Source organism: Saccostrea cucullata, unplaced genomic scaffold (genome assembly GCF_032062105.1).
Source record: "Saccostrea cucullata isolate Sc308-1 unplaced genomic scaffold, CSIRO_AGI_Scuc_v1 ctg1637, whole genome shotgun sequence".
In the NCBI taxonomy this organism is placed as follows: Eukaryota; Metazoa; Mollusca; class Bivalvia; order Ostreida; family Ostreidae; genus Saccostrea; species Saccostrea cuccullata.
Genome location: NW_026919038.1, coordinates 104719 through 131980, shown reverse-complemented (window position 1 = coordinate 131980; position 27262 = coordinate 104719). Strand labels below are relative to the sequence as shown.

The window sequence follows — 27262 nt, the reverse complement described above, 5'->3', positions numbered from 1 at the left end:
ATTAGTAATACTTTAGAGAGCATTTGATTTAATGACCAACAGGAGTAAAAATAAGGAGTAAATATTGACAAACTAATGCTGGTATTTTTAATTTTAAAATATTTGACTAAATTCAATCATCAGTCATTGCATGGGACTTGAAATTAACATACTAGCTTCTATAAATATCCAGTTATATTTTCCTGAATAACTGCAGTGGACTGTCATCAATAAATAATCAGTCACTTTACACTATAAACTCTGAACCAACAACCCCAAAACATTGTAAATGTCTTCCTTTTTTGTTAATCCATTCAATCATCTCCGATTAAGAAGATAACAAGTATTTATAATGTTTATTGATATAGTATTCAAGTTATTTTTCAATATGTAAAATGATTAAATAAGTGACGTAATAAAAGTAGTGTACATAGGAATATGATGAGGATAATTATCACAGTCTGTTTCAGACTACGTTAACCATCACACACACTCGTGGTACAACCCAGAATGGAATGTTTTAGGATGAGAGAGTGTGTAACATCTTAAAGCTCAAGGCAATGTACTATCTATGTCATTTTCTATGGTAGTACAAGATCTAACTTAGACAGAATATCTCAATTTCTGTCCTGGAACATCATATGATAAAAGTTAGTTCAATCTGAATTTTACAATATATTTTACAATCTCAAGAAAATATCAGATAAAAAAATCAGAGAGGGCTACATTATTGCAGCAATTGTACGTAATATATTTCACATCTTACAAATTACCAAATATGCATATATTCTTTTATTTTTTGTGAACATGTAGAATGGCTGTTAATAAACAAATTTATGCTACAAGAAATGAAAATCAAATGCAATGAAATGACAAAATTAGGGCTGATTCTTTTTCTTGGATAAATCTTTAAACTTTTTAAAGCATTTTTAACTTTTCAGTTCACTGAAAATATTAAAGAAATTACAATGGGGATGATCCCCTACATAATCTTATTCAATGAACTCCATTTGATTCATAATTGAACAGTGATGCAATATTTATATCTCATCAAATAGGAAGTCATCTAAAATATCCACTTCTTGTAAGAGCGAGAGAGATAAAGCGTCAGGAATGGGGTTCTGAGTTAAATGGAAAGGCATTGCCAGCAATGCCTAGATTGATTTTATCAGAAAAAATCTACTGAAATTCAATGTCAAAAATAAACAGCTACTGAGTTAAATATGAATGCTAAAAAGGAACAACTTCATTTAGGACATGAAAACTGCATTAATCGAAAATAAATATTCCCTCTATCATAAAACAATAACAAAGAAATTACAAGCAAAAATGTGATATTGCACATTCACGACACACCCATGGTTCTTCATAACCAAAAGGCAACATCTTACACAAGTCACTGAAACATAAAAATAATTCTACACTGGAACTACAAACTTCCAGTATTCCTAACATAAAACATTCATTGTTAGTTGTAGCACTTTTCATCAGATAAGATTGGATCAAGACATTGTAGAACAGATTACTAAATGCCAATTCATTCTAATGCATCTGCTATAGTTTAAATCACATAAATGGCTATGATGATGAATAATTCAATCACACTGCTCAAATTGTAAGAACCAAAAAAGATGTCAAACAAATATCTACTTAAATATTACATGTTAAAAATTGTAAAGGAAATGGATATCACAGTAAAGTCTGACAGTTAAAAATTTTCACAGTAAGTAGACAAGATTTATTTCCCTTGCTTCCTCACTCCACGAATAAATCACCCGTACATCCTCTGCCTTCTTAGTTTGGAATTCTGGGATATTCCTGCTCCATTAGTGAGGTGCATTGTGGTCAATTGACTAGTTTGTGAATGAGGTAATTGTCACTGTCACCCCATTGGTAATTTAATAAAACTAGATCCTAAACCTGGTCAAACGGGTCCCTCAGGATCCACCAAATATTTACCTACGATAAAAAGATAATCCTTCAGAAACAGTGTAATACTTGCATGGTTTTGTTCTCATGTGTTTTTAAAGTTAGATTTCTGAACAAGTATATATAATTATTGCAGAAAATCTTCCATAAACACAACAAATCAAGTTAATAAACTTCTCTACCTGCTACTGATTAATTTTAGTACTTCATGACAAAAAAAAAAAAAGAAAACGTCCTAAACAGTATTCCATATCTAATGACTAAACAGTATTCCACATTTAATAGTTAAACTACATTTTACACATTTAATGTATAAACAGTATTCCATCTTTAAATGGAATGAAATATGAACACTAACCTGCCCCAAACCTCTTTTTGAGTAGAGACACCCTGTACCCTGGTCCCACCATCTCCATCTCCAGGCCGGACAGACACGCCCCCTCACACAGGAACTGGATGGCTGAGGGGGAGGGGCGGGAGGGGCCCGACTTCAACTCAAACTTGGCCCTAATGCTGCCCTGGCTTCCCTCCTCACTCAGTTCTGATAAATCATTCAGTCTCCATGTCGCCCGCTGGTTGTCTTCATTCCTTGAAAATAAAATATATCTCGTTTAACAAAATACTAAAAATAGACAAGGGCTATTCCCTTATCTACCCGACCCCTTGGCATAAAAAGTCTTTTCTATTCATGGGGCTATTTATGAATAAAATATAAGTTATGTGCTGTTCTTTATAGAATATCGGGTATTTCACATCTCTCCATTGCAGCTTATTTCAATTTATAAATATATTCTAACTATACATGTTCAGGTTAAAAGAAGGCTACATATACGGTACACAGAGGCAAGGCCATCACTGAAGTTATGACTCTCATTGAAACTTATGAATTCTGAGTTAATATCAAGAAAAAGCAAAGATGGAATCTTGATGCTGGGGAGGGGGGAGGGGCAAGGGCCATAAAAAAATTGTATAGGTGGGGTACCTTTTAATGTATGTATCTCATCAGCTTTTTAGAAAAGTTCACACAGAACATCTTACTTTGAAACTATTTATTAAAATTCAATTTTTATAACATATCTAATTTCAACATCATAGATTGTAGAGGCTAAATATCCTGAGACAGAAGAGAGAAACTACTGTAGATTCCTTATTTTTTGTGAGTACTTATTACCATTAATGGCCTCTTCAACAGCAAATCGGGAGAATAATATTTTGCAAATGGATGGTTGGTCAAGAGATTTTGCATAGATTTCAGCACCATTAGAATAAAGGCGAGTGTTTCCCGGGGTGGGCGATATTACCGAAAATTAATGAGACAACAAAACCTACTCACCAGTCACTAGGAGTGAAGGATGGGGATACCCCCGAGACAGACAACAAAACCTACTCACCAGTCACTAAGAGTGAAGGATGGGGATACCCCTCCAAACACGGCAAAAAACTTGTACATTTTTGAGAGTGGACGGTGATGACATGGAGTTGGGGTTGTATTTGTAGTCCAGGCGGTAGTCTGTGGTGTTCTCTTCACAAAACCCACCACCAGTCACTAAGTAGTCTCCAGGGCTGGGCCATGTAAATCCATTCATATAATGTCATTCAAAATAAAGTAAGAGTTTGCAGTAACACTACATTGGAAAATATTCTTTGATAATTTCCAGTAAAATTTTCACCACTAAATTCACTTAAAAGATCAGAAATGAAATTTGATCTCCTCTAACAATTTTACAAATTTTCATGTGAAAGTAAAGGAGCAGTCCATTTGAAAGTCATGTGAACTTCATGACAAAATCACGTAAAAATTGGTTTTTATCAAAAAATGAACGTGTGTTGCGCCCAGTTTCATGCTCATAGAGCTGAGTTGATATACATGTACATACCTGATATTTGAGAATGTCGATGTTGAAGTAGGAGGCTGACTTATTCTGCTCTCCTTGATGTTTTAGATGCTCGATCAGAGCAGACATGTTGAAGGTGTAGAAGTTTGTATCAGCTTCCTGTTGACTGGGATCCCTGGGAAGACAAAGGGCTTATACAAATAATTCCATAACAACAATCTAATTCTGGTTCTAACAGGCTATTTGATTGGATAATCATTTAATTTCTATAAAATACTTGATTCTGATTGGATAAAAAATTCTTTTGATAACTGCATCAATAAAATCAGAGTTCGGTTGCACTAAGCAGCCTAACTTCACATCGGTACATGTATATTCCCGCTTCCACATTACTTTTTGAAGAAATAAAAATACTTTTGCTTTAATAAATATTTTCCTGAATTTCGGAACCTGTCCGTTACGTTCTTGACTTTCTACTTTCGTTTCATAGGGAATTATCCCCCATTGCTAAACAAATGAAATAATCGTCTGCATGACGACAATATACAGTTACGGGAAGAAAGGGAAGAAATCGTTTAATTGGCATACTTTTCTTAAATGTTTGACTTTGAATATCTGGTATGAAAATCAATAGAACTTGAAAAAATGTTTTATTATGCTACCAAAGCGGGGAAAACCGAAAATCTGTTAAATCGTGGGAAACGAGTGATCATATGTACATGCCTGAATTGAGGATGGAATTCTTTAATCTTGAACTATCGGCAGCAGACTCTTTCAGGTATTACAGCATTGACAGGTTATGATACGTATTTATATATTCGCTTTGAAATTCAAATGAAAAGATGCGCAAATGAAATCCAAAATTTCTGTGACGTAGAACTGTTAGGATATTTGAGTAGCTTCCCTTTACATTTACGAACTTAGATAACTTACCGGGGAAAATATATCAAGGGGATAACACAACAGGTATTTTTTGTGTTAAAGAACTGTAAATTATTTTGGAGACTGTTGGTAATCACACGACAATATTTGATAAAGTTTTTCGTTAGCATGGTTAGAGCCATTTTGAATTTTCAGCAACGTTAACGTTATGGTGATGTATTCATGCGCACTGTTTTTGATACATAAATTTAATAGAAAATTGAAAGAAACTTTCATTTTAATAATTTAAAATCATAATTAAATGAAAGAAATAATGTTATAATTTTTTCTTTGATCGATGTATCAAAGAAAAATTATAGGGTATTGCGCTACGCGCATTGAACAGTTTATAAATTTTTCTTTGATACATCGATCAAAGAAAAAATTATTACATTCATTTCTTAAATAAAATTTACTTTTTATTGCATTAACTATGTTGTGTTTGTGTGTATGTCACAACTCGATCCATTTGAAAATGTGTCTATCCACCTGATGTTACATTTATATTTTGTTCAAGTTGGAGTCATTCATTAAATCATCCTATTTTCTCACATTAAATGAAAATTTAATTATAAGGAATCAATCTAAACCTACCAAATTTATACAGTAGACACTGGGCTGGAACAGTTTATGCTTTTTTATAAACTTCTTTATGGTTTATGAAGCATGAACTGACCTAACCCAATTTATGCCCCATAAATTGGGTAGCTTTTAAATTCATATCTTAAATAACTAGTTAACTGATACTAGTAGACACCACAATAACTCGACGGTTTAAGATGTAGACTTACAGTTCCACCAGCTGTTTGTTGAGCATCGTGTTCTCTAACTTGGAGACATTTTTTAGTTTGAAGCTCAGTAATGCAGGGTTAGGATTCTCTGTAAACACTCGAACAACCCCCGCAGGAAATGACATCATCACATTTCCCGTAATCTTCACCATGCATCTAAAAATAGAAAGAAACAATATATCTTTAAATTTTTTAAATCTTCAACATCATGTTCAATGTATACCTTCAACAATATTTGTATAACATCAAGTAAATTCCAAAAAGATAAAACTCACAAATTCTTAAAATCTTAAAACAAAAATCATAATGTACAGGCATTTGAAGAAACTGATTCTATATATAATTGGGAATCAAAGCCTCATTTTTTATTTCCCATCAAGTAAGAATCAGGTAAATTTAAAACAATTTACATCTTTTCCTTAAGTTAGAATCTGACCTTGTAGCATCAGTTCCTTTGAAGTAAGCGTTGATTGTTTCTGTGAAGGCGATGGCTAATGGAATAGTGTCTGACATGCCAATGGTGAGCGGACTCGGTCCACGGGAGGATCCAATGGGCATGGAGGTCGTATTGAAGGTAACACTGCTACTGCTGTCTGACCGCGACATGAAGGAGGCGGGGCTAGAACGTCCAGAGATCGGGCGCGAGGGAAGCTACAACAATATAGGTCAAGGACATTAGTATGTGACCTAAAATTGGGAATGAGTGAAGTTGCATAAAATATAATTCAAGTAAATTGGTTTGGACAAGAGATACTGCATCAGAATAATATAATTTTTCTGTAAACAACCAGACAAGTTGACTCTGTGTTAAACTGACCTGGGGTACGCTGGGCTTGACCCTGGGTTGGGAGACCGGTCGTTGTGGAATAGAGGGGGGTGGTCCCGGGAGTGAGTTGTTCAGACTAGAGCCGTCCTTTGACCCGTTACTGTTGTTAAACACTTCATTTCCACCTGAAAAAAAAATTATGGATCAATTTATAAAGATCTAAATTACAACTATAAATTGGGTAGAAAAATTTGAAGAAAATCTCATCAAGCTAATAATTCACAAGAAGGTTAAAATACTAAAATTTTTCTTGTTTAAATATAAAATGAGCAAGTAATGATTTTTTTTAGAGCAGCACTGTTGACTGTCTATAAAATATGAGGGGTATGTTATATTGTGTACCCTTGAAATAAAGACATTGTTAAGTTCTGTGATATATTAATCATTTGGTGTGTCATTTTTGTGTGACAGTGGTGAATTGTTGATTGTTGTGCGACAGTGGTACATTGTTGATTGTTGTGTGACAGTGGTACATTGTTGATTGTTGTGTGACAGTGGTACACTGCTGATTGTTGTGCGAAGGTGGTACATTGCTGATTGTTGTGCGACAGTGGTGCATTGTTGATTGTTGTGTGACAATGGTACATTGCTGATTGTTGTGTGACAGTGGTACATTGCTGATTGTTGTGTGACAGTGGTACATTGTTGATTGTTGTGTGACAGTGGTACATTGTTGATTGTTGTGTGACAATGGTACATTGTTGAGAGTTGTGCAACAATGGTACATTGCTGATTGTTGTGTGACAGTGGTACATTGTTGATTGTTGTGTAACAATGGTGCATTGCTGATTGTTGTGCGACAGTGGTGCATTGTTGATTGTTGTGTGACAATGGTACATTGCTGATTGTTGTGTGACAATGGTACATTGCTGATTGTTGTGCAACAATGGTACATTGCTGATTGTTGTGTGACAGTGGTACATTGTTGATTGTTGTGCGACAATGGTACATTGCTGATTGTTGTGCAACAATGGTACATTGCTGATTGTTGTGTGACAGTGGTACATTGTTGATTGTTGTGTGACAATGGTACATTGCTGATTGTTGTGTGACAATGGTACATTGTTGATTGTTGTGTGACAGTGGTACATTGCTGATTGTTGTGTGACAGTGGTACATTGTTGATTGTTGTGTGACAGTGGTACATTGCTGATTGAGAAAAGGATAGAGAATATCCAATTTACTTTTATACTTGTTATGAGGTGTTATAGCAAACATATTTTAGATAGCATCTTGTAATACGTTTGTTGAGTTACCAGAATAGAGTGGATTTTCGCAATTTTATGGCTGGTGTTGCTTTTTAGTGGGTAGGTTGACTTACTAGAATTGTGGAGTGAGGTTGTAGCATGGCTGGTGTTGCTTTGTAGTGGGTAGGTTGACTTACTAAAATTGTGGAGTGAGGTTGTAGCATGGCTGGTGTTGCTTTGTAGTGGGTAGGTTGACTTACTAGAATTGTGGAGTGAGGTTGTAGCATGGCTGGTGTTGCTTTGTAGTGGGTAGGTTGACTTACTAGAATTGTGCAGTGAGGTTGTAGCATGGCTGGTGTTGTTTTGTACTGGGTGTGTTGACTTACTAGAATTGTGCAGTGAGGTTGTAGCATGGCTGGTGTTGCTTTGTACCAGGTATGTTAACTTACTAGAATTGTGCAGTGAGGTTGTAGCAATACTATGGCTGGTGTTGTTTTGTACTGGGTAGGTTGACTTACTAGAATTGTGCTGTGAGGTTGTAGCAATGCTATGGCTGGTGTTGTTTTGTACTGGGTATGTTAACTTACTAGAATTGTGCAGTGAGGTTGTAGCATGGCTGGTGTTGCTTTGTACCGGGTATGTTAACTTACTAGAATTGTGCAGTGAGGTTGTAGCATGGCTGGTGTTGCTTTGTAGAGGGTATGTTAACTTACTAGAATTGTGGAGTGAGGTTGTAGCATGGCTGGTGTTGCTTTGTACCAGGTATGTTAACTTACTAGAATTGTGCAGTGAGGTTGTAGCATGGCTGGTGTTGCTTTGTACCAGGTATGTTAACTTACTAGAATTGTGCAGTGAGGTTGTAGCATGGCTGGTGTTGCTTTGTACCGGGTATGTTAACTTACTAGAATTGTGCAGTGAGGTTGTAGCATGGCTGGTGTTGCTTTGTACCAGGTATGTTAACTTACTAGAATTGTGCAGTGAGGTTGTAGCATGGCTGGTGTTACTTTGTACCGGGTATGTTAACTTACTAGAATTGTGCAGTGAGGTTGTAGCATGGTTGGTGTTGCTTTGTACCGGGTATGTTAACTTAATGAATTATGCAGTGAGGTTGTAGCATGGCTGGTGTTGTTTTGTACTGGGTGTGTTGACTTACTAGAATTGTGGAGTGAGGTTGTAGCATGACTGGAGTTGTTTTGTACTGGGTATGTTAACTTACTAGAATTGTGCAGTGAGGTTGTAGCTATACTATGACTGGTGTTGCTTTGTACTGGGTATGTTGACTTACTAGAATTGTGCAGTGAGGTTGTAGCATGGCTGGTGTTGTTTTGTACTGGGTATGTTGACTTACTAGAATTGTGGAGTGAGGTTGTAGCATGGCTGGTGTTGCTTTGTACCGGGTATGTTAACTTACTAGAATTGTGCAGTGAGGTTGTAGCTCTACTATGACTGGTGTTGCTTTGTACTGGGGGTGTTAACTTACTAGAATTGTGCAGTGAGGTTGTAGCATGGCAGGTGTTGCTTTGTACTGGGTATGTTAACTTACTAGAATTGTGCAGTGAGGTTGTAGCATGGCTGGTGTTGTTTTGTACTGGGTGTGTTGACTTACTAGAATTGCGCAGTGAGGTTGTAGCATGGCTGGTGTTGCTTTGTACTGGGGGTGTTAACTTACTAGAATTGTGCAGTGAGGTTGTAGCATGGTTGGTGTTGTTTTGTACTGGGTGTGTTGACTTACTAGAATTGTGCAGTGAGGTTGTAGCATGACTGGTGTTGCTTTGTACCGGGTATGTTAACTTACTAGAATTGTGGAGTGAGGTTGTAGCATGGCTGGTGTTGCTTTGTACCGGGTATGTTAACTTACTAGAATTGTGCAGTGAGGTTGTAGCATGGCTGGTGTTGCTTTGTACCGGGTATGTTAACTTACTAGAATTGTGCAGTGAGGTTGTAGCATGGCTGGTGTTGCTTTGTATCGGGTATGTTAACTTACTAGAATTGTGCAGTGAGGTTGTAGCATGGCTGGTGTTGTTTTGTACTGGGTATGTCATCTTACTAGAATTGCGCAGTGAGGTTGTAGCATGGCTGGTGTTGCTTTGTACCGGGTATGTTAACTTACTAGAATTGTGCAGTGAGGTTGTAGCATGGCTGGTGTTGCTTTGTACCGGGTATGTTAACTTACTAGAATTGTGCAGTGAGGTTGTAGCATGGCTGGTGTTACTTTGTACTGGGTATGTTAACTTACTAGAATTTTGCAGTGAGGTTGTAGCATGGCTGGTGTTGCTTTGTACTGGGTGTGTTAACTTACTAGAATTGTGCAGTTAGGTTGTAGCATGACTGGTGTTGTTTTATACTGGGGGTGTTAACTTACTAGAATTGTGGAGGGAGGTTGCAGCATGGCTGGTGTTGTTTTGTACTTGGGGTGTTAACTTACTAGAATTGTGCAGTGAGGTTGTAGCATGGTTGGTGTTGCTTTGTACCGGGTATGTTAACTTACTAGAATTGTGCAGTGAGGTTGTAGCATGGCTGGTGTTGCTTTGTACTGGGTATGTTGACTTACTAGAATTGTGCAGTGAGGTTGTAGCTATACTATGGCTGGTGTTGTTTTGTAGACTGGTGTCCGCCAAGGGAGATAGGGGTGAGGGGAGATTGAAGCGGCTACCTGACGGGGTGGAAGCACTTGATGAGGAAAAGAAGTCCAAGTTTAACAGGTCCTGGTTTGGTTTTACTGGACTAAAATAGAACAGACAATTAACCTCTCAAAAACAAAACAAATCAGTTTTAGAAATGCAAAAAGTACCTATAAATTTAGGATTGGGATTATCATAAAAGATTTCTTGGGGACTCCTGAGTACCTGACTGTGATCTCTAGACAAGTAATTACTCCAGAAAATCTTACTCTGATTGTATTTCATCATCTATTGCCTATAAATAGTTTTTGATAGGCCTGATTTTAGCAAGAGTTACTTCCCGTTGGTCACCATATTGGTAGTCAACTCAGTGATTTACCCTCTTTGTCTTACCAAGTTTCAGAGGATGAAGCAGAAACATTTGGGGGAATCTTTATTAAATAATTTTTTTTAAATAAAGGAGACTTCCAAAACTTTATATACATCAGAAAAATAATGATTCCTAATTCAAAATGGCAAATATAAAATTTTAAATTGGTTGAACAATGAAGGGATTTGAGCATTTGGACCTCCAGTGTGGCAGCAAACGGGAAATACTGTATACAGGGAAATTTTCGCCCCTTTCGCCCTACTATCATTTGGGCGAATTTAAAATGGGTCGAATTTAAAGAATACAGTATAATTTCTTAAACAAAACTATGACTGGGTGAATTTAAAATGGGATAAAATTGTTTGCAAGTGCGAAAATAAGACGGGGCGAAAATAACCCTGTATACAGTAACTTTTGTTAAATTCTGGCCTTTCGAAAACTATCTATACGAGTACTTACTCCAGTGTGTCAGATTCGGATTGGGATCTCTTCATCATCTTTTTATCTATAGGTGTGGTGGTCCTCTTTCTCTGTCAAAAAATCTTTACAATTAAACAGTATCAGAAAGTCACACAAACAAAAATTTGAAGCATGGATTGATATCTATTTCTCGACTGATTTTGATTTGAAATGGCATAAATAATAAATCCCTGAAATATAAAGAAATTGTAGGTTTTCCTTGGTGCTGAGATAGGAGACATTGTTTTGCTCTCTATATAATTCTCTTCAAAATTTTGCACAATTTTTTAATCTTATGACAAAATCTTATAACATTCTCCCAATATAATTGGTAAACATTATTAAGGTTACCAATTTAAATGTAAATCTATGAGAAATATAGCTGTTTTCTGAAAAAAAGTTTGTTTGTTTTATTTATCCTTAAATTACAAACAGGGTCTATCTACATGCTATCAATGAAGTACATACGAGGGCTGCTGTGGGGGACAGTCTCAGCTGACTGACGGACTGTTTGATGTCATCTACAGTTCCTGACACGTTACCATTTGGACTTAAAGGACGGATCGCTACTTTGATTTTCCGTTTTGATTCATCATCTGTAATATCAAAACAGGCACATGTATTGATAAAAACCGATAAGATACAGAATCCTTCTTCTTCACCTTATATGTGCTTTTTCAATTTTTTCATCAATGATGAAATTTCTAAGTTTCTGTTTTTTTAACAAAATTTGTTGTTCCTGTTTCATCTTTAAATTGCAAAATTTTCAAATTTTCCTTTTCTTATGTACAGATGACAAAATAGGATAAAATAATGACATTTTCCATGGCAAAGATTATTTTCACTGTTCCTATGACCTTTTTTAATAATCAAAACAATCTTTTGTTGCTTTATAATGTTATCTTCGTTACTAAATTCTTATCTATCACAATCATTATATACATTTTTATTCACCAGATCCTCTGAAGTATCTCAGTCACTGACCTGATTCAAACTGAACCAGCATTTTTCTTGCTGACATGGGGACCTCAGTTCCACTTACCTGAGTCACTGTCACTCTCGCTGGACCAGCTATTTTTATCACAGCTGTTCTCCATGGGGTCCTCAGGTCGAATAGAATAGCCCTCCTCATCCACATCTGGAGTTGTCTGTAAAATATTAATAAATCAAAGTACTGAAAGTACTCGTAAGCGCTAATCATCCACATCTGGAGTTGTCTGTAAAATATAAATTAATCGAAGTACTGAAAGTACGGGGAAGCACTAATTATTTACATGTCTGTAAAAATGCCTTCTACCAATAAGGTATGATTATTTCAAAAGCACTTATGTATGATTACTGCATATAAAATAATAAAACAAGATGTGTTTGTGAAAATTATGCGCCCTGTGGCAACAAAGTTCAAAAAAGTATTTTTAGCAGATAAGTCACAATCAAGGTCACAAGGTCATTGACCTTGGTGTCATTTGAAAGAAATTAATTAGTGAAGTAAGCATATTAAATACGAAATCTCTATCTCTCTTGGTTTAAAAGTAATGGTGAAAGATTTAAAAAGCTATTTTAAGCATATAGGTCAGTCAAGGTCACAAGGTCATGACCGTGGTGTCATTTGTAAGAGCTTCATTAATGGAGTATGCATACCAAATATATAAAGTCTCTACCTCTTGTGGTTCAAAAGTTATGGCAAAAGTTCGAAAAGGCTATTTTTAGCATATAGGTCACAGTCAAGGTCACAATGTCATTGACCTTGACGTCATTTGAAGAAGCTTCATTGATGGAGTATGCATACTGAATATAAAGTCTCCATCTCTCATGGTTCAAAAATTATGGCGAAGGTTAAAGTTGACAAACAGACAGGACAAAAACAATATACGCCTCGGATCTATTGATCTGGGTGCATAAAAAAGTACACTTTCTCGTGAAAATTTATTGAAAAGAAAAACCACATATCATAATGTTTACTCACCCCTTCTGTTGTGTCCCTGTAAAATAAAAAAAGTAAATATTCAATGAAAGAGCAGGAACTTACACTAACTGTGTTTAGGGGAGGGGGACAAGGGGGACTTACACTAATTGGGGGGGGGATAACTTACACTGACTGTGTGTCTGAGGACTGAGCCTCTCTTTCATCCTTGTCCTTTTTCTTCTTTTTCTTCTCTTTTTTCTTTTTATTTTTGAGAAACCCTGAAATTATGATCCAAAGCTTTAAAGCACCATACTGAACAGTTATCTAATAGTAAATATCTAAAAATATATATTAATGTTTAAATAACAATCAGAAATTTCATTCTTATATCTGACTTTTGTTCAAATGAAAGCATGTTGCATTTAGACATTCTTCTTGGTTTTTTCTATAATAAACATTGTCTAGAGCATGCTATTTGTGAGACTCTACAGAAGCGAATCATGCAAAGCTCCTCCATCCTCATACACAATCCGTATAAATCATCATTAAAGAAACAGTTTACACACTTGATAAATATACTGTATTTCCCCAATACCCATGCACACATAATACTCTACAAACATATTATGGTAAAATCGAGGAGTTTCTTTGTCTGCATTTTAATGAAGAGCATGCTAAAAGCTTCTTCTTACAGAAAAGACTAGCCAACTTAAAGATTAATCAAAGAGAAACTCAGACTCCATATTGGAGCAAATATTCCAGTATTTTAAGTTATATCTATAAATAGAGGGAGGAAATACCTTTAAATTACATCATGAAAACACTGACAGTATCTGATTACACTACAGCACAAGAATTCAACCATCTGCTAAATGGTGCAACAATAAATCAGAAATCTAGCACAAAAAATAAACCGACTGCTGCCAGGTGCAGTAATAGATTAAATATAATGTAGGTGACAAACTATTAAACAAAAAGAAAATCAATCTCAAAATAGTGCCTTTAAAATACTGATACATAATATTTCTTATTAAGCTTGGAGTTTTCTAGCAAATAAATTCTGGTGAAAAGATAAAGCAAAAAATAAATAAATAAATAAATGAATAAATAAGGAACTGCACAGTTCAATTCTCATGGTAGTTAAATCATCGGACACTGAATAAATCTCTTGATTGATAGCTGTTAGTTATTTGTTCTGTGATAAACCCTTAGATACCCAATATAACTTGTCTCCAGGTTATTATTTTTAACAATAAATGTAAATCTTCCATATGGTTGACAGAATCATATATTTTAGCTGATATGGTGATTACATGGAGGTAATGATAAACTTTACTTTTACCAAAGCCATGAAAATTGATATCTACAATAAACATCAAGTCTTCCCTACAAGACAATTTACACAGGTCTGCCTTCTACACAAAAATTAAATATCAATAAAATTCTATAAACAGAAAAAAAAACAATTTTAATGCATATATACAGACTTGAAATAAAAAAAAAAGAATTCAATAAAAAAATAATGCAGTAAGAGAGAGAGCAGGGTTAGTAGGAAAGACTAGCAGACAAACAGACAAACCACACATAACCAACAAAGTAGTAACACTCAAGTTTACATGTTCTGGAGACGCGCAGGTTTACACTGCGGCTGAGCGGGCCAGGCTGGTCCGAGGGAACGGGGCTGGGGCTCCCGCTCGAGTCTGCAAAGTAGGGTGATCAAAAGTCAGTGTGTGAAGGATCCAAGATCTCATGCCTATCACAGGGGTGGAGGAATGGTGATATAGAAATGGGCCTTCAAGCTTGATTCATTAGTGTTCTTTCTTGATTCATTTTTGTGGTTTTCCAAAAAATTACTCTTGTTTCTTATACAAAAAAAACCCTAATGCTTTTGGCATGTGAAACTTCTTCTGCTTTACCAGTACCACTGTACAAAATTAATTATCCCATTTTGTACAAAATGTCTAAAAACATTCAACTGAAGCAAGTTTTTTGTCAAAAAAAATCAAGCTGGATATAGAAACTGTGATTACTGTGGGGTGTGTCTCAGCCCTGCTCACAAAATATCAGTTTATCACCTCCATTCTCAATGCTGCTTCCAATTTCGAAAAAAATAAGCAGTTAAAGTTAATGAATTTATCTTGATTGTGCTCAGGACTGAGATATCTATACAAAATAGCATGGGACATGAGGGGCTCTCATATCTGGTGGGATAAGGTGCTTAATGAAATAACATAAATGACAGCATTCACTGAGGTGGTCTGTAACATTGTCAAAATAAATACATATAACGTGTATAAGGGGGAGGGGTCTACGAGTGTGTGTATACACTACCAGAGAAAAGAGTTAAATCTGCAAATCAAAGAATCGCAACAAATCAGTTCTCACTACACAATCAACAAAAAGCTTACATAAAACAAAGCAACACAAAAGTTATATTTCCCCAAGATAACAAAATGTCTAAGTCTATTGTATGAACTCTAAGATTGTTTCTTAAAATTAGACTGTTTAGAAATAAATTTATAATGATAGACGTTTTTTTCAGTTTTATCACCTTTTTGGAGGTTCCAATTTTTTTTCAATTTCATTTAGAAAATATCAAAAGAATCTGGATTAATTTAATTTAATTTCTTTAAATTTAATTATGAAACATTTAAAGTAATTTTACTCCTAACTTTTATTACACATTAAATTTTGCAATGTCTGTACTTAGAATTCATATTTCAAATCACAATTTCCAAGAGTTTGCTTATTCTCTCTTCCCTTTCATTAGACTTCAATCAGCTGTCCAAACAGATTTATACTTTCCTTAGCATCAGTAAAATTACTATAATTTCTAATGATGAACTAAGATTTGAAACAAATTTTAAAAAAAAGTTTAAAATCTAAACTGGGTCACTTATCTAAGGGTTTTGTTTTGAAAATTCCTTTTTTTCCCTTGGAAATCATTACTACATCCCAACTAAAATTTCCCACGAATCAAGACTTTTGTAGGCTATGAATTATCGCAGTATTAATGGTATTAGAGGACAATAAGTCAGACATGGTACACAATAAACTACAAAAAAACATCCACACAAAACAGTACAACACAAACTGAAATGAGATATCATCAATCAGGCAAACCCTCCATCAGTGAGAATTCTATCAAAGAAAAGCACAGGAAGTAAAATGACCTGTACTTCCTGAACTAATCTATAACTGCTAAATCTAAATTTAATTCTTCATAAATTCACCTTTTTTATTTGCTATGTGATTATTTGTGTTGAACAATTTTGTGAACTACAAGAGAGGGCCGACACCAGTACATGACAAGGGAGCTTACCCTGGCGAGATTTCTCCGATATGCTATCCCGTTTATCGTTAGGGTCTGATTGAACCAAGAAAAAGAGAAACGATAACGTACATAAAGTAAAATAAAGATCACATGACATGGGACGAGCTGGAGGCAGGCTGGAAAGATTGGGCTCGACAAAATCGATAGGTCCTGTGGAACAAGTACGGACATAATTACACATATTTGAAAAAAATCAGAAATCATTTGAAAAAAATCAGAAATCATTTGAAAAAAATCAGAAATCATTTTATAAATTTGTTCACTAGCAAAAGTCAAACAAGAGATTTGATAAATTTATCTTCTGAAGTTTTGATGACTCAGCCTTCAATGTATTATTATAATACCTTACGAATTAGAAACAAACAATTAAGATGAAATATAAACCTGGTTTTTCCTCTCCTGTCTTCTTAGAATTGATAAAGATTTCTAAGAGTTTAAGAACAGTCAACTCATCACAGCTTTGTCGAAATTCTTCATGTACCTGTGAAACCAACAAAAGGCAAACCTTCTTAGTAAGAACAATACATCTATAGTCCTTGTTTTTGACAAGAAAAAGCATGGTTTCCTTCTGTTTTCACTATGTAGCCTACCTGTCCCAGCATCACATGTTCATTCTGCCAGGCTTTAGCAAAGGAATCAACAAAGTCCTTCATCTGACAAATGTGTTCCTCTTCCAGCTCCTGAAATCTCTGTAAATCACAGGTAAATATTACAGGTAAGTAAAACACAGGTAAATAAATTACAGGTAAGTAAAACACATAGGTAAATAAATATTACAGGTAAATAAAACACACAGGTAGATAAATATTACAGGTAGAATAATGGGTATTATACACAAATAGATATCAGAACATCCCTTCTAAACTTCTCAGTATTTATATTCATCAACATGAAGTTTTTCACCATACATTACTTTTTCTAAATATAAGATATACTTCTTCTTAGTATAAGATATCCCGTACCAAATATCAATTTATATACGAGTCAAGTATTTTATTTTTTATTTACCTTACAAGAATCCATCATTTTCGTCTCAAATTCATTTCTGACATTGGCATACTTGTCCACCAGGGATCTGTAATCTTCACCTGTTATTAAAACAGAGAATAAAAAATCAGAGTAATCAATCTGCAATTCATATCGAGTTATTTAATTAAAATATAATACCGTATAAGTAGAAATTTTAGCGAGGATTTAATTTTGGCATTATTAGCGAGGTCGCCGAGATCGCTAAAATTGAATATCGCTAAAAATTAATTGCATTTTATTTGTTATAGCTTCTTTAATGTGCATTTTAAAATCGCTAAAATAACATCTCGCTAAAAATAAATTACCAGTTTTTAAGGACAAATCGCTAAATTTGCGTCTCGCTAAAATTTCCACTTATACGGTATGGTACCACTTTTTTAATACAATACCACTTTACTCATTTACAGCTGAGAGAAGACAAACTTGACTTACTGGCTTTCTTGTATTTTGTCTCCGCCTTAAAATAAAAAGAAAGTCGTTAAAATCATATGACAATCTTAATATTTAACACAGGGGATGACAAATCCCATTGCCCGACGCCCGGGGCTAGTGAATTTTACGGTTGGGCAAGTGAAATTTTATCAATCACTTGCCCGTGGGCAATTGACTTAATCAATTATCAAAAATAAAATCAATATGTATGCCAATATTCTACTCAGTATTTTTTATATATATATTTATAAATACAGTATAAGTTAATGCACAGGGGCATCTTATCCACTCTGTTCTCTACTTCACATAAAAATACACTGTATTTTTATATGTGAAGTAGAGAACAGAGTGGACAAGTAAAATTGATGCAAAGCATCAAATCGGCCGCTAACAAAATCTAACATTAATTTTTCTAAAAGTACTTTCACAATTTATGAAAGCATCCATGCAAAGAAAGCACTTGTTAAGATATTCAAAGCTGAAATAGTGATCATTTTTATTTCAGGCTGTCTTCAAAGCAAAATAGTAGAAAATTTTTTTTTAAATAATAAAAATTTTACTGCATTTGCTTATCAATTGGATTCATCGATGCCATAACGTCAATAATTAATGATAAGAAATTATTGTCATCAAAATGATGATGTAGGTCTCTCAAGGTGAACCGCACGTGCAGATACCCTAGACCTTTGTCACGTGATAATGCCTATGATTTCTGCAGAGTAGGTTATGCTGCACGGCGATGTGCAAAATGTTGAAAAATAATTCTTGTGTCATTCGTAGGTGTAGCATATTCAAATCAATTTTTACTTGTTGTTTCAATTTTTATTCACCATGCACATTTATCACGTCGTTTTTATCCGGAAAATCATGACGATTGCATTTCGTTTCTTACACACTCCCAAGATGGGGAGTATCTATTGTAAACTCTTTTTATTTAAGCGTGAATTATCAATTATCGGATGCGAAATGATAATGTAATTAAAACATGATAACAGCGATTAAAACTTAGTTTAAAGCAAGTTTTTAAAATATTTAACTCATAATTTTGTTCATGTTATCCTTTAAGAATTATTTTACTGAACTAATAAAAAAAATAACATCTCATTTCCCCATGTGCACTTTCTAACACAATCACAAATAGATCGGCCGCTGCTGCGGCCGATAATAAGATGCCCCTGTGGTTAATGGTAGGGCAGGCAAAAATTCAGGTAGGGCAAGTGAATTTTGACCATGTACTTGCCCTTGGGCAAGTGCCTTTAAAATCTATTTGTCAGCCCCTGTTTAACACAACAGTACTAATACACAGGTATTAACTGCACCTTCTCAATGTCTTTTTGTGACCCATCCCTTTTTAATCTCTCCAACTCTAAACATCTTGTGTGATATATTTCCTTTGCCTGGAAAAAAATTAAATGAAGATATTTTTCATTACAAATTATAAATGATCATGAAAGCCAAACTTTCTTGCTCTTGATGTTCATTTTTATGTTAATAAAAAAAATTATAGGCATTTTAATCAAAAGCCACAAGACAGTGTGTACCTTATGAAGAGCAGCTGTGGTGTGTTGAATGTTGTTTACCGTTTCTAGCGTACTGGACTCACGTTCCTTAACCTGAAAAAAAAAACAATTTGATTTATGTATAGTGTTACAGTCCAGAAGTTTACTTACTTATTGACCATTAGAAATTAATCAGAATATGTCAATCAGTTGTTACAAGTGGCATTTACATGTAAAAACACTGTCAATGTCAAAAAGATTTCCTTTCGCTTGACCATGCATAAACAGAGATGTTTTGTAATACTCTCATCGCTTTATTCTTTGTTTTGTAATAATCTCACCGCTTTATTCTTTGTTTTGTAATACTCTCACTGCTTTATTCTATGTTTTGTAATACTCTCACCGCTTTATTCTATGATTTGTAATACTCTCACCACTATATTCTTTGTTTTGTAATAATCTCACAGTTTTATTCTTTATTTTGTAATAATGTCACTGCTTTATTCTTTATTTTGTAATGCTCTCACAGCTTTATTCTTTGCTTTCTAATACTCTCACCGCTTTATTCTTTTTGACTTGTTCCTCGCTATATCTGGCTACATCCTTCATTAGATCTGTCAGGGAGTGTACCAGCTGTGTGTGAAGAGTGGAAATCTTCTCTGCTAGGGTCTTCAGTACGTTCCAGAATGGAGCAAATGTGCTGTAAAATATAGAACACATTACAGCCAGTGGCAGAAATAAACACTCTGTTTCTTACAAAACTTCAAAAATCAGGAATTATCATTGACTAATGAGATCATATATATATGACTGCAAGGTTCTGTCATGTGGCTCTTTAAATTCAATCATATTAAATGTAAATCAAATATTTTCCCCAAAACTAAATAAAAGGACTGAACATTTTTCAATTTTTTAATATAACACTTCCTTCACTACTAAGCATGTATAAAAAAAACACTGAAGACTCAGCAAATCAATTTATAAATGAAAATATATTTTAAACATTTTTAACTTTTTATATTCAATTGGTACAAAACTTACATTCTGCTTGCTAACCAATTAAAACATGTGCTGCAGATTAGATATGAAATAAAGTTTGATATAGACTAGGTCTAACACTTACCCTCCATGTGTGTTGTTTGATACAGACTTGGCCAATTTGTTTAGAAGTTTACTGTAGGTCTCTTCTACTGTACAACTAAAAATCAATAATAAATATTGGAAGAAAATTCAAAATAGAGAATCATCGCTGCATTACTAAGTATCTATGTCGAAAGGGAAGTTGGAACAATCAAATTTTCCCCTTTCTGACACACTTGAGTAAAAGCCAGAAAAAATTACTAGAAACATTTTGCAATAAAGAATAAAATTTTTAACTTCAATCTGCTATTAAGTACATTTAATTTTCTTCTTTTAATTTTTCTTTATCAGTTTATAATAAATGTAAAAAGCAGCATTCCAAAAGAAGGAATACCTAACATCAAAAACCTTTACTGAGAATATCTGTGATGTTAACAATAACTCACCTTTCTCTAAGAAAATCTATGAAATCTTTGGATGACAGTTGTCCTTGTTTCATATTATGATTCAAAACAAAAAATCCATTGTTTTTCTCCCCCTGAAATGAAAATGTCAATACAATTAGTATATTTCTATCACAATAAAGTTAGTCTGATTTATAAAAGCATAATAATATCACTTATATCAGTATTAATTTTGATGCTGTTTAGAGGAGAATGAAGCTTTAAACTAAAGGATGAAGTAAGAAACAATGAAGTTGACAACTGATAAAACAATGAAAGAAACATGAAAACAACAATTAGTTGGAATAATTTCACTGTGTCTCTGGACAAGCCCCCACCACAGTTGGAAACAAACATTTTTTTTTCTAGGCCTAATGTTACCATTAAGACACAACTGAATTTACATAAACCATGATGAAAGCTGTTAAGCAGTAACATGAGCAAATTAACAATTAGTTAGAATAATTTCACTGTGATCAAATCAAACCTTTTTTAGAATGTGTATTCCTTTTATCTCAATAAATAATCCATATAGAGACGAAAATTCAAGTAATTTTCATGTCTTTTTTTCGTGATTTACCAATTTAAACTGCCATGTAAATTTACATGATTAATTTTATTAAATCGTAAATGCACCGAGTTTGATTTATTGCTTTGCTAAATTGCAAATACATTGCAATCTAGCAAACGGGAGCATAGGACAATATCATTTTAACCAAAATGTTTTGAAGAAAAAATTCAAAAGGCATTTTTTGACAATAACTACCAAATTATTCAAATAAAACCTTTTACAGAATGTATATGCCTTTTACCTCAATAAATAATCCATATAGAGACCAAAATTCAAGTAATTTTCATGTTTTTTTTCTCACTTAAATTTACCTACCATGTTTATATATGGAATTCTCTGGATTATTTGTAGTAAATACACCGAGTTCGATTTATTGCTTTTTTTATTTTGCAACATTGCAAATACACGGAATGAATTTTAATGTTAAAACGGGTCCGTAGGACAATATCACTTTAACTATAGAAAGTTCTAATAAAATAAATCTTATCAACAAAGTTCACACAATACCCTTCTATACTACAGACAGTTTTTTTTTTCTAAGATTTGTCATGATATATCTTTACTCAAACTGAGTAAATAAACAGATGTGTTAACTTATTAATGTCAACTCAAAATTATCTGGGTCTCACATGCACCTTTGACACTCATTACAGCACCAATGTCATACTCTGACTTTAAAAAAGCGGAAGCGTTCTAAACAAAGCATGACAGTATGGTCGTGCTTTATTTCAGTTTACCATTTGTTAAGTCAAAAACAAACTGTTAAACTCCTGTTTGTGAAAGGAGACGTCAGAACGAATGCATATCCTTGCTACCACACAGCTGCTACACCCCCTTCACAGAACCAGGCATGCTTTACGTCTAAATTGTCCTGTTCACTCACGGCGATTACGAGGCACAGTGTGAAAATTGCATCAACCTCCTCTCTTAATTTTATTCAAAAGATATTTGCATCAAAACAAACCTACCCAAAAGTGATCAGCAAACGATGTCATTTTGAAGTTTCTGTAGGTGTTACAGAGAAAATGGCGATTATTATGATTTGGGACGCATGCGCACTTCCGAGTTTCATATTCACACAAACGTTTTATTTTCAAGCATCAATCGGCAGGAAAGTTCAAGTCACGGGAGAATTTGAACTGATTTGTTTTAGGGATGAAAAAGAGACGCTCCCAAACATAATTTATTTAGTTTTATGTTGTCAACTGTTGTGTACACACAATAATAACTTTGAGCCGAATACTAAGGTATGTAAACTGTAAACAGAAACCTTTTTTTTTTAAATTTCAAACTAAGGCCTACTCAAGTCTGTTGCAAAAGTGGAAAGAATTTAACACGCAGGCCTAGAACACTAACTAAAGCAACTATAAATTTATTTTCACAAATTTTTAATTGAACATTTTATGATTTTTATACGAAAAAATGGACGAAGGATAGAAAAAAGCTCTTCAAAAAAAGTTAATACAGATGACAAATTCATACTCATGTTTGTAAACTCTTAATCATTGCAAATATTGCTTTTTTGGTCAACTAAATTTCACATTTATCTTAGAAGAAGCAGAAGGAAATGTGACATATTAATACACTATTGTATTGATAGACTAATTGGATTACGTCAATAAGTCTGTAACCTTCAGATTGAAGTTAAGATGATTTCAATTTCTATGAAGTGAGAAAACACTCAGAAAACAAATTAAACTGCTTTACAAGTATGGAATACTTGACCTATCTATAGAATATCTTTGTCTTGAGAGATGCAATAATATTTTATACAAATCTTCTTTAAGGCTTTTTTGAGCTGAAATTCAAGGAACTGAAAGAAACTGACAGCATACACTGAGGGGATCCACTTCACAAAAGCAGTTAGGAAAACAGATCTTTCAAGGTTTTGTATGCCTTGCCCCAAGTCTTGGGTTGATCAACTTGCATCATAAAGACGTCCAAGAAACAAGTTTGCTATATATACCCGAATGCCAGGTATCATCTTGAGCCCTGCTCAATGAAGCTTAAACCAAAAAAAAAAATCTCAATTTTACTGGACAACTTGAACAGACAAACTGCTATTTGCTAAATGACTCATTATTAATATGGTTAGCTGGCCATCTCTCAAGATTGAAAAAATAAAAGTCTTGTCCCTTGAATTAATGGTTCTGGGTGGACTAAGTTTGTCATTTGTGAAAATACAATTTTTTTTTACATTTTCAAAAATCTTTTTTATTTTATGGAAAGCTCAGGGGCAACCCCATTTGCATGACAGGGCCAGTTCAAGAGTGGCACTTAGTTGGTCATATATTGTAAACATTAAATCATTCTTTAATATCTAAAATGCAAGATATTTTGTGCAGGATTTATTTTGTTTCACTCTCAAGTCTGAAATTTATATATCAGAGATCATAACTCTGTCAAGTTAGGCTGCAAATAAAGATCACCTGAAGAAAAGTGTACCAGTAAAGATTGTAAATACAGTTTTTATCTTAACTTGTTAGCAAGGTGATAAAATGAACCTTATCAGGCCTACATTGAAAATGTATGGTGGACAGCATATTAGTAAACAAATCAAGGGTTACTCCAAGCTGGTATGTAAACTGCAAGCTCATTTGTTTTTCAAATTTTATAGCTCTTAATATTTGGCTGATTTTTTAATGCATTTGAAAGCCACTTTAAGTCTCATTTACAGTCTTTAAAAGTGCTTTTGACCTATTTACTGACTTTGAAAAGTATTGATAAGTATTTGCAAACAAACAACTATTATTTGGATTCATCAGCTCTGAATCATTTGTCTCAAAAATACTGTAGAAGTACTTTTTTCCACGTGATATTAATTTACGCTATGTACGCTGTCACAAATTTTCCGCGGAAATTTGTCCAAGTGTACAAAATGTAAATGTAAGGCATATGGACTGTGACAGTAAAATAAATACACATAATTTTCTACCCGTGGATAAACAAAAATTGAGATTCTGCAGAATTATGACCCCGTGGAAAAAGTACGTCTACAGTAATTGCAGGGTCAAGTGTCTTGTCTAATGAATTGAAAGCTAACAGCTATAGGACAGCTGAGGAAAAAAATGTAAAGGAAGAGTGAAAAATGCCTCTGACCAGACTGGGATTGGAAGCGGGTTTAGTCACATTTTTACCTCTCCTGTTACTGGAGTAACTTAAAGTCAACAATGCAAGACACAAACACGTGTTAAAGTTATTGCCAATAGCATCACAATTAAATTACTATCATTACATGGCAAATTCAAAATATTCAACATTAGTTCAAATTAATAAACATTTTAGAGTCATATATGCATGTTTCACAGTTGTAAAATTCACCTTCAATATCTTCAAGAATTCCAAATTCAAGAGTTTATATTCAACAAGTAATTTTTTACTTTAACCTCGGGCTTTTTTAGGTCACCTGAGTAACTCAGGTGACCTATTGCTATCCATTTTCGTCCGTCGTCGTGCGTCATCCGTCGTGTGTTAACATTTGAACATTTTCAGCTTCTTCTCTGAAACCACTGAGCCAATTTCAACCAAATTTGGTATACAGCATCTATGGGTGAAGGGAAACAAAAATTTTGAATTTCATGGTCCCCGTCCCCCTGGGGCTAGAGGGGTGGGGCCAAAGCCCCCAAAATTATTGCAATCTTTAAAAATCTTCTTCTTTACTCCTGGACATCAAGCAGGTAAACTGTTGGTATAAATGTAATGAGCATTGAGTCCTCTACCAAAATTATGAAATTCATGGCCCCAGGGTCAGGGGTTCTTGTGCTAGGGCGGGGCTGTATAGATTATATAGTGAAAATGCATTATTTCTTTTAAAATCTTCTTCTCTGCTCCTGGGTACAAAATAAACTAATTAAGTACATAGTTATGTTGCACAAAAGTGCTTCTTCCAAAACTGTGAATTTTATGGCCCCAGGGTTAGGGGCTCTGGTGTTAGGGCAGGACTCTATTGATCATAAAGTGAAAATGCATTAATTCTTTGAAAATCCTCTTCTCAGGTACTGGGTATTAAATAAACTAACTAAGCATTTATTTATGATGAGAAGGAATGCCTTTTCCAAAATTTTGAATTTTATGGCCCCAGGGTCAGGGGTTCTGGTGTTAGGGTGGGGCTCTTTTGATTATTAAGTAATGAAAATGCATTTATTCTTTGAAAATCTTTTTCTCTGAATTAATTTATTTATGATGAGCATTTTTCCAAAATTTTGAATTTTATGGCTCAGGGGTTCTGGTGTTAATTATTAAGTAATGAAAATGCATTTATTCTTTGAAAATCTTTCCCTTTGATCCTGGGTTTTATGCCAATGATCCAAGTATATTTATGATGAAGAAAGGTGCATCTAGCAAAATGGTTAATTTTTATGCCCCCTGGGTTGGGGGGGGGGGGGTTACATAGTCTGAAAATAAATAAATGCTTTGAAATCTGCTTTTTAGTATTAATCAACCATTTTATAATGAAATTTGCAAAATTTTGAAATATGTGGCCCCAGGGTCAGTGGCTCCTTTGGGGTGAGGTGTACAACTGGTTATAAAGTGTTAAAGTGCATTTTCTCTTTGTTACTCTGATCTACCTCTGGGTATGAAGTAAATAGAGTAAGCATGCTAAGTTTATAATTATGATAAGCCATGGTGCCTCTTTCAAAATTGTGAATTGCAAATTTAATGGCGGCTCTGGGGTAAAACACAAACCAATTTTAATTGCTTGAAAGTTGTTACACGATACTCAGGTGAGCTATAAGGCCCGTGGGCCTCTTGTTTTTAATGTAAATAAAAGTTTATTGTGATGATTTGAGGGACTGTAACATCCGTTTCAAAGGAGAGATAAGTAATGATGGCAATGTGGGAATCAGAAATTTCAGTTCGTTTTTAAAACAATGATTTTTAAATAGGCAGAGTTGTCTCCCTTTAACTGTATAAGATTGTGTTTACATACAGTATATCTGTCTGCATTCATTCCCTGCAGGTAAACTGCAATCTTCACAAGGTAAGAGAAAAATACATGTGGGGAATTGATGTTTTCTTTCTGACATAAAGAATCAAATTATTAAACAAGTGTATGTGAAATCTGCTGTTTTTAATTTACTAATAATATATTTCAGCTAAAATATAAAGCGGTTTTAAATTTCAGATGACTACTAAAACAATATAATTTTTAACACTGAAATTTTCTGCATTTTTTTTTTGGCACAAACACAGGCCTTTGGATAGCTTTAATCCAACTTTAAAAAACTAGGATGTATAAAAAAGATATTTTTTTTTAATACTGCAGTACATAAATTTCTTTGTAAGTGATCTACGGGCCTCTGGGTATATGATGTAGGAATTTGATGTATTTAGATGCTGGATTTATTTCTGTATTTCTTAAAACTGCAAGTCATTTAATGCATTTTTACTTTAATAGAAATTATTTTGAGCTGTTTTGTGACATAACTATTGTAAGTTCATTTATTTATAAGTACAATATATAGTTATATTTCTATGTTTTGTAAAATAACTTTTTTAAGACAAAAAGTTCAGAAGTTACATGTATATCTTTGATAAATTTGAACTGCTGCTAAAGAATGAAAAAAAAAAAAGACAAAAATTAAGAAAATTTTAACATGTACAGAAACTTTAATGAGTGTTAATTATTTTGATGGATTCAGGGCAGAGAGATGGAGAGAGAGATTATTTGACTGAAATTTGCTAATTTTGAGAGAGAGAGAGAGAAAGAGAGAAAGTGTGTACATGGACCTCCAGATATCTAGACGATTTTCCATTGAAACAGAATTTTTAAAAGTTATTTGAATTGTCTTATTTCACTGGTAATTCAGGTATCCGGACGCTTCACATTTCCAGACAAATTGATTGAGAACCAAAGCGAAATTAAATGAGATTCCACCGTACATGTATATTTATTTGACTGAAATTTGCTTATTTTTGACAGGGAAAGAGAGAGTATTTGACTGAAATTTGCTGATTTTTTGACAGTCTAATCTAAATAACATTGTTGATCTTAACTTGACTAGGTTAGCATTCTGACCCGTGCTCCATGCTTTTGTTAAATTGAATGA

General features: G+C 34.0%; 2 protein-coding genes across 4 annotated transcripts in view; one reads left to right on the top strand and one right to left on the bottom strand.

Moving 5' to 3' along the window:
* Positions 1-321: 321 nt before the first annotated feature.
* Positions 322-22265, bottom strand: LOC134278245 (F-BAR domain only protein 2-like). The gene is made up of 27 exons (XM_062760566.1): positions 22181-22265; positions 20645-20736; positions 20242-20316; positions 19677-19818; positions 19161-19232; positions 18939-19016; positions 17620-17644; positions 17167-17246; positions 16749-16847; positions 16543-16639; positions 16244-16308; positions 16147-16189; positions 14441-14524; positions 13012-13102; positions 12885-12900; positions 11961-12066; positions 11387-11514; positions 10919-10989; positions 10020-10192; positions 6273-6406; positions 5892-6106; positions 5456-5611; positions 3776-3918; positions 3307-3463; positions 2662-2676; positions 2267-2496; positions 322-1938 (listed from the first exon to the last, which is right to left on the bottom strand). Exons 1-27 carry the CDS (start codon positions 22205-22207, stop codon positions 1904-1906), a joined length of 2649 nt encoding a protein of 882 aa, XP_062616550.1. The 5' UTR covers positions 22208-22265; the 3' UTR covers positions 322-1903.
* A 55-nt stretch (positions 22266-22320) lies between these two features.
* Positions 22321-27262, top strand: part of LOC134278203 (solute carrier family 4 member 11-like) — a 36866-nt gene continuing 31924 nt past the window's right edge. Inside the window, exons 1-2 of one of the 3 annotated variants that reach the window (XM_062760542.1) lie at positions 22321-22459; positions 23000-23097. Coding sequence is in view for 1 of the 3 variants with exons in the window: in XM_062760532.1 (XP_062616516.1) it covers positions 23742-23788 (47 nt within the window). In the remaining 2 variants the exon portion in view is untranslated. Of the gene's footprint in view, positions 22460-22999; positions 23098-23726; positions 23789-27262 lie in introns of those variants that run through there. The other 2 variants (XM_062760548.1, XM_062760532.1) reach the window with 2 other exon arrangements.

Excerpts from the sequence above, each read along its gene's own strand:
- LOC134278245 (XM_062760566.1), bottom strand. The coding sequence starts at position 22,207 with ATGACATCGTTTGCTGATCACTTTTGG. Across the intron at positions 19,819-20,241 it reads TCAAACAACACACATGGAGG|CACATTTGCTCCATTCTGGA; the intron begins GTAAGTGTTAGA and ends TATATTTTACAG. Across the intron at positions 1,939-2,266 it reads CAAAAAGAGGTTTGGGGCAG|GTAAATATTTGGTGGATCCT; the intron begins GTTAGTGTTCAT and ends TTTTTATCGTAG.